Below are 8,780 nucleotides of genomic sequence, written 5' to 3'. Positions count from 1 at the left end.
TTTAACATCTTCAAATGGTTCAAGGGATCTACATGACCTCGGCAGATTTTAGGTGGTGTATTTTGGATTCTAGCTATTTCCAGGGTCAGGGTATAATAAATCTCAAACAATTTTAGATCTTTTAAGAAAACTCAAAACATTTTAGTTTTTTTTACCCTTGTGGAAACCACAACTCGATCCTTAAAGGGCACCTTTTGGATAAAAATATTATCCCCAAACAAAGATGTGAATTAATTTTTGTGACCAGCCATGTCCTGTCACTCGCATGCGCATAACACACATGTGACATCACTCGCATAATGAACAATACGGCCAGGAAATGGCTGCTCACACTGGGAGCTCCCTCCTGGTGCGGGTAGCCTAGCACTGGCAAGGGGATTTTTATTTTTAAAAAAAAAACTATTGTTATCACCAACATGAAAGTGGGCTCTATTAGCCCGCACCTTTGGTTGGGGATAACATTTTTACCCAACTGGTGCCCTTTAATAAATAACCCCCTTAGTAAATACTAGGCTTAATTAATGACATGTCTTGGCCAGTATGTTCTAACATACTCTCAGGGCAATGGCACAGCTCCTCTGTCTAGGAGATATATTTAATACAGAAGGAATATAGAATAATTGCAACAAATTATGCCTCTGCTATTTTTTGCTGACTGGGTACTGTAGTAGATTTAAAGCTATCCCAACCCCTCGAGATCCGCTTGTTTGGTGAAATCAATAACAAACAACAAAATGAGTGGATCTCGACCCCATGGCTAGCTATCAGAGCATACCACAGTCAGACAAGGGCTGCTTCAACGGGCTGATGTGGTCCTTAGCCAATGAGATTTTCTTAGCCGTCTAATAGATATATGACTGATTTTGGTCAGAAACTGACTGGGGAGGCCATGAGGAGGCCCCTATACTGTACATAGGCCAATAAGATGTATATATATATATATATATATATATATATATATATATATATATATATATATATATATATATATACAGTATATGCCCAGGCTATGATGAATCGGCAGACACTGAAAAATGCACCATGATTGCTGAGCATGTTGCATTGGCATTTTTAGAAGGCCGCATGCACAGTACAGGAACCACCGAAAAAAATTCTGCTCATGGGTTCACCCAAATCCAATGGGTGGGAATCACGGGGTGCCTGTAAGACCAGATGAACATGTTGAGAAACAGAACTCTGGGTGGTGCTTTTGTTGAAGAAAGGGAGTGCCAGCAATTTGTCATCATCCCAGTTAATTTCCTTCCCCTTTAAAGGGGTAATGTGACATGACAAACTGGTGTGATCTTAGATCTAGGGTGCCCAAAAGGTAGATTGGGATCTTCCAGTAGACCTTTAGCTGGTGATCAGTAGATCTCAAGACACTGTCAACAAACAGCTTGTCTATATCACCCTCGTATTTCATGCTTTTCATTCAGATATTTATTATGTTAAGGTTACCTAATAATAATATTTTCCATGGAATATAATGCTAAAGATGCTTTTATGGATGTAGATCATAATGGGACAACATCACTAAAAGTAGACCCCACATTAGTAAAGTATGGGCACTCCTGTCTTATAGTAGATAGTTTGTATGTGACTGGTGATTAATTCACCTAAATGTTTAAATACTGAAATACCACCAGGCACATAAGAAGTCATCATTCATGTACTTTTATTGATTTATGCTGCAGACTGTGCTGCTAACCATGCAGCTGTGCAGTTGGGCTGTAAACCAAATGTCTATAGGTGCCCATTATAAAAAGTATAAGGTGGCAACCCCAGCTTGGATCAACTAAACATGCAGAAGCCAAATATGACTTCCATCTACCAAATATGGAGGGTGAATGAGTAAATTTCGTGCAATACTGTGAGCAGCAACTCGCTTCTCTCCTGGAATTGCCCGTCTACTTCTTCTTGCGCAGATGGAATTTCCTGGATGCTTAAAATATCCTGATTCCCTCATTCCAACACTGAGAGGAAGCTGCAGTTTTGTGGAGCATTTCTCCATAAACAGAAGAGAAGTCTCCCGGGGGAGCTCTCATTACCACACCAGGACAGACACGCACAGACTTATACAAAAAAAAATCAGTTTTATTAAAAGTTTAAAATACTGCTCTGTGCAAATTCAACAAAGAGAAGTCAGAGACATTTAAATACTACTAAAGACAAAATAAAACATACAACTGTTTAATTGCACTGATACGAGTTCTATAAAAGGCATCGCAAGAACGTGTGTGTTTTTGTACATGGCCCATTTGATACCACCTGTCAACACAGATGGTTTTGCGTTTAGAACAACACAGATTTGTAACCTCAGAGAATTTCTCTGCTTGTAAGTAATACTACCCATTACATTCACATACAGCTTCATGTTGCAGTCATTTCAATATACACTTCCATGACAAACGCAGAGCCGAATGCTAGGCAGCTCTGCAGTTGGTCAAATTGGATAAAGGGAATTAGTTGGCAATTATTAATACATGCCAAGGAATAGTGCTGTGAGTGGTATATGATAATGCAGAGGGAGAGTTTATGTGGATGTTGCAGCTGTTGCAGGACTATTCCCATCATGCATATTACAGTTTAGAAAAAGGGAATTCTATCTCTGCAGTCGCTGGAATGCTGCAGTTTTTCTAGCTTTTATGTACTGTGTAAAAGGTGACTATATAGCTTTTTCAAACATAGTAAAAACTATACATACACAAATTAAAAAATATTCTTTTACAGGGCAAGTAACATATAGTGGAAGAGTCCATGAGATTACGTTTTATCAATGTATTCCCAGTTACTAACTTTTTATCACTGTATCCACAGTCTCTAACGTTCTAGGTATCCCCAATCTCTAACATTGTATCAATGTATCGCCAAACTCTTACATTGCATCAATGTATCCCCAAACTCTAACATTATATCAATGTATCCCCAATCTCTAACATTATATCAATGTATCCCCAATCTCTAACATTATATCAATGTATCCCCAATCTCTAACATTGTATCAATGGATCCCCAAATGCTAACATTGTATCAATGTATCCCCAAACTCTTACATTGTATTAATGTATCCCCAATCCCTAAATCCTCAATCTCTATACCTATCTCACTAAATCAGAACTGGTGTTCTAGGTAAGTGAAAGTGGGATTATAACTATTGAAACTCTAGGATGGCATAACCAATACATAAATAAGTGCCAAAAGAAGTGCATGCTAAAAGAAGGACTACGTGCTGGCTATTGGGCAGTGAGTGATAAAAAGTAATTTCACAAATACATTTTCCATACATTGATCTGGGAATGAGATAAATGCATACATTTCTCCTTTAAAAGTGAAGTTATTTCACCAGTTGAGAGGCTGCTAAACTCAGATATGGATTTAAGTCTCATGCATGGCTGCAAGTCTGATCCGATCTCAGCCAGACTGTCTGGAACCACAACTATCAAGATTAGTATCTCCTATGGCCCCATCGGAATAGCTGACGTCTAGGGCCTCCTGCATCAGTTATATGTAGACAAGTGCCAAATGTTATAGGTGCTGTATGTGCCTATGGCTGCAATAAGAAAGTTAGATGGGGTTGCTTAGGTTGAGATACACTAGGCCACCCTCTGGTATTCTAACACCTACACTTTAAAGACACAGGAGATCTTGCACCATGATATTCTATATATGTCTGAGCTCACAGGGTCCAGAAGCCTCCGAAAAAAAAAGTGCAGTGCAAGGGGAGGTTTAGGCCTAGTGCAGATCAGCATGTTGTACATACAAGATCTTGCTACAGCACTACTCATTTAGATGAAACTTGGGACCATTTCCACCTGCACAATTGTACTTAAACTGTAGTTTATCCTCAACTTAGAACAAATGGAAATCCACCCAAAGGCATGCGTGGAAATGGGTTATGCCAACTGGACCTGCATACAAAACACAGCTCTGATCTAGCATTGAATCTTGGTAGATTTACACTGGCAAGAATTCATTAGTCTATGGAGAAAATCCAAATAATCTGGGCAATGCAGCTTTCAAAAGAGATTTCTATGATGCATTCTTAATTAATGGCTATTTCAGGACAAAACTTTTTTTTGTAATTAAAATAGGTAATTGGACCAGAACTTTATAAACCTTGTCGGGGGTTATAGGGGGGTTATAGTTAAGCTACAGCTGGGGGACCAGAGGTACACATTACAGCATGACTCACACCTTTGCCTAGGTTTGTATTTCTGATACTTTGCTGGCATGTGAGCTTACACACTCATTCGTCTTGTTAGCCACTGGTGTTACAGGCACCCTTAATAAGCGCACCCTTTATTAAATGAAGGATGACTGACGGTAACCCTACATACACACGTTACTATGTAAATAACATCTCAATTTCAATTCACATACAAAAAATCTATGGATTTATAGTGAGTTCTAATTGCCTGGTAAGTGATGTTAATCATACCATATATTAAATACATCTCATAGTATCAACTTAAAGGAACCTATTTTGACTCCTCTCCTTGGTCAACCTAAATGTAAAACAGTACTAAGCATATCCTCCTTTGCGTGCCTCCCCCAAATTGCACATTATCTGTTCCAGATCCATTGGTTTGGGGGGCCTGTGCACTTCAGTTTTTCTTATATTGTGTCCAAGTGCTTTGCATCTCCACTCAGAACTAATGCTATAAGCAGTTGGGGGTTATCCTTGGCATCATCTGGGTGATAAGGAGATGTGTTTCTAGTGCTCTTGCAACACTGCAACAAAAAGTAGCCCATCTCAAGCATCTCCCATTTTCTACGATGACGATGTCACATTCCCAGAGGACATTAGTGTCGCGGGATATTCCCCCTCATCTTTCTGCGGGTGCGAGGAATTGTCTGATTTACTCCTGCTGAACTCCATTCCTGTGATGATTGGCCTTTTGACTTTTGAGTTGGAACTAAAGATAGAACAATGAGTGCAACAAGCCATTTTAAGGAAGGCTCTTCTCATTTCCCGGTTTGTTAGAGTGTAAATGATGGGATTGGTGGCAGAGTTAAGAACAGCAAGTGATAAGAAATATTCCGCTTTAAACAGGACAGGGCAAGCTTTGACTTTACAGCCAAAATCTAACAACAGGAAGATGAAAAGAGGGGACCAGCATAGGATGAAGACACTGAGGACAATAATGACTGTTTTTAGCAATGCCATGGACTTCTCCGAGCTTCTGCTTGGCCTTGCAAGGTTTCTCTTAAAGGTCAGGCTCCTGCTGCGAGTCCTTACCAAGAAATAAATCCGTGCATAAAGAATAACAATAGCCATCAACAGGGCGCAGAATATAGTGGTGCAGAATAGAATATAATGTTTGTGGTATAAAGGCAGAACTGTTGAACAGGCAGACATCTGTGAAATACAGTTCCAGCCCATGATGGGGAGACCTCCAAGAATAAGGGCGAGAAACCAACATCCACTGATCAAGAGAAATGACCTGGAGCTTTTGCTACCATTGTGCAACTTCATTTTGAGCATGGTGATATAGCGTTCAATGGCAATAGCCACAAGGCTAAAGACAGACGCGGAAAGAGCAACAAACATACTCCCTTCCCTTATCAGCCATTCCACTGGCGTCAATTTGTAAGTGTGTGGTCCAGACAGCAGGATGTTGGCAGTGTAGGCAGTTCCCGCCAACAAATCCGAAAGAGCCAAGTTGCCGATAAAATAGTACATGGGTCGGTGAAATTTCTTGGTTCTCCAGATGGTAAGAAGCACAAGGATGTTTTCCAAAACAATGAAGCAGCAAATGATAATGAAGATAATCGATGTCGGCTTGACATCAGTACTAGGGTTGTCTTTATACTTTCCAGTGTAGTTGTAATGATTAACGATGATTTCTTGATTGTAATACTCGTTCTTTCTGTGGGTAGCACTGGTGGGAGTCATAGCTGCTGTTGTTCTCCCGGATGCGCACTAGATGGCAGCCTTGGAGTTGTGTCAAACAAACTGTTCTAAATTGGTCCTAAAAGGAGAAAGCATGATTAGTTATGAGTTTTTTAAAAATGGATTTTTAAACTTGTTTAAAAATATTTTTCCAAAGGGTGCTTCAGAATATTCATTGACCTTCTCTGGCCAAGTACAGTATGCAAGTCCTCATCTTCTATGACAAAAAAATAATATTAAGAATTGTTTTTTGGGTGCACAAAAACTGAATCAAATCAGTCACTGCCCCTACAGTCCAAAGCAATACACCACTCACTTAAATAATGATTCCATTTTAGCAAAAGACCTACAGGACTTGCAAGCACCCCAGGAGCTACTGAACTACAACCTTGCAGCATATATAATACAGACCTCTACTCTAATGTCTTGTGTTGGCCAGGAAGCTGCCTGCGTATGGGGCAAGAGAGCTATTTTGCAAGGAATGCAGCACTGTAGCAACATGCAGAAAAAGAAACTCTAACTGGAAGAAAGGAAGAAAGACTGGCACAATTACGGCACAGGAAGAAATTAAATCTCAATAAGGTTCCTGCTTCCTCTCTCACGCTATTTTGCCTGACCAAAATTTCTGCAGCCCTTTAGGAGAGACCGATACCTGCACTGGCACCCACTGGGTTACTGCTCTGTCTATGATATAGCGATGTCTACATCATATGCAGTTACATTCCGCAGTCTCTTACCCTGTAGGGCAATGTAGACCCAAGTGCACTGGAGAGATTGATCAAGGCCACGTGTAGAAATATATGGCTAGAAGGACATTATATTTCTTATTAACTGGTTAATAGTTACATTATCTATAACTAAAGTATGTTCCTGATGAAACTGAGTTTATTTGTGCTCTATCTATTATCTATCTATCTATCTATCTATCTATCTATCTATCTATCTATCTATCTCTAACGCTCTATCTATCTATCTATCTATCTATCTATCTATCTATCTATCTATCTCTAACTCTATATCTATCTATCTATCTATCTATCTATCTCTAACTCTATATCTATCTATCTATCTATCTCTGTCTGCCTGTCTTTCTGTCTTTCTGTCTATCATGTAAGTATATATGTATAACTTGTATGTATATATAAAATTTGTAAAGTTGCAGCGCCATACAATGCATAAAGGTACAATATATAGTATAGTATAGTATAGTATATACACAAGGGGGGCAAGTCAGACAATAAATACAATAAATATATACAGTACACAGAGCTTATATAAGGACACAGAGCTTAAGTACTATGTGCTAAGAGCCACAGTAGGAAGGTGGTCGCTGCCCTGTAGAGCTTACAGTCTAAAGGTGGCCATACAAGGACCGATATAAGCTGCCGTCAGACCAAGTCGGCAGCTTATTGGCCCGTGAATGGGGCCCGCTGACGGGCTTCCCCGATGGATATCTGGCCAAAAGTCGGCCAGATGTCGATTGGACGGGACTAAAAATCCCATAGGATCGCGGCTGAATCTGTTCGTTGATGCGGTCCCACAATCCGACCGCCCCTTACACATCGTTAGGATCCGATTGTTGGGCCCTAGGGCCCACGATCGGATCAGCCCAATATTGCCCACCTCAAGGTGGGCATATCGGGGAGAGATCCGCTCATTTGGAGACATCGCCAAACGAGCGGATCTCTCCATGTATGACCACCTAAGTCTATCATCTATCTCTCTCTTCTATCTATCTATCTATCTATCTATCTATCTATCTATCTATCTATCTATCATCTATCTATCTATCTATCTATCTATCTATCTATCTATCTATCTATCTATCTCTCTATCTATCTCTATATCTATCATCTATCCTAACAAAAGTTACTTTTCATTGCAGTTAAGGGAGCTGCTATTATTTAGTACTGCTAACACAAAAAGCCGCAAGAAGCGCATTTGGGGGAGTGATCATGAATGATACAAGAGCGCAGAATAATAGCAGCAGTGTAGGAAAGTAACTGGAGCAGCAGTTAGCGCTGAAATGGGACTGCTAATGGAGCCTGACATCTCTACACTGCTGAGCACCCAGTAGAGTAAAAAGAATGAAAGGAGTCCATTGCACTCAGTGTAGCTGCTCGGGGGTCTGCCAGTAGTCAGAGGATGGTGCGTTTTACCTTGAGATGTAGAAGATGAATCGCTGTGCTCAGATAAAGTCGCAGGTCCCCAGTAGTATCAGTGTCTGCCAATCACCCATAAAGGCTCCGCTTTCCCAAGCGCTGATGAGCCCATTCATCCCAGACTCTTTGCACCATGTTTGCGCCAATGATAGAGACGCTCCCAGTACTTGTTCATGTCACTCGCTGTGTGAGTCCGACAGGAATAAACTGAGCGGTGTGTGCGCTACTGCTGATGGGCTGGGGCAACTCGGAGAACTTGCTTTTAGGCACAACCTAGAAATCACTGCACACTCCCCTCCCTCCTCCTCCTCCCTAACCAGCTCTGAGCCCGACTCACACTACATAGAGAATCCCCGCAATACTGCGCTACATACAGAAGCCCCGTGCGTCTCCCTATCCCATAATGACATTGAGGAAGGACACACTGACACTGATACCTATTTCTATGGCCTGAATGGAGATTTCTATGGCCTATTTTACTTTAGGGGGCACTAAAAAAGGTAACAATTTTAATTACTGGGCTGCCAAACAAATTGTTACCCCTGTAAGGTCAGAGTAACACTTAGAGATTATGGGAGATTAGTTGCCCAGCGACAAATCACCTATTCTTCGGGCGACTGGTCTCCCTGAAATGCCTTCCTGCCTGCTAGAATCAAAATCGCCGGCAGGGTGGCACTTGAAGCACTTTGTTTTTCAAAGTTGCCCGAAGTTTCCTCTTCAGGTAA

The 8,780-nt window shown here is 40.8% G+C and overlaps 1 protein-coding gene across 1 annotated transcript; it reads right to left on the bottom strand.

Annotated features, from left to right (window-relative positions):
* Positions 1–2,073: 2,073 nt before the first annotated feature.
* s1pr1.L (sphingosine-1-phosphate receptor 1 L homeolog) lies at positions 2,074–8,245 on the bottom strand. The gene is given in 2 exon segments (NM_001092761.1): positions 2,074–5,972; positions 8,053–8,245. A coding segment is annotated over 1 exon segment (1,125 nt). The 5' UTR covers positions 5,897–5,972; positions 8,053–8,245; the 3' UTR covers positions 2,074–4,771.
* Positions 8,246–8,780: the final 535 nt, after the last annotated feature.

This window comes from Xenopus laevis, chromosome 4L (assembly GCF_017654675.1).
Source record: "Xenopus laevis strain J_2021 chromosome 4L, Xenopus_laevis_v10.1, whole genome shotgun sequence".
Taxonomy (NCBI): domain Eukaryota; kingdom Metazoa; phylum Chordata; class Amphibia; order Anura; family Pipidae; genus Xenopus; species Xenopus laevis.
Note: the sequence above shows the minus strand (reverse complement) of the source record. Positions and strands in the feature narration are given on the sequence as shown.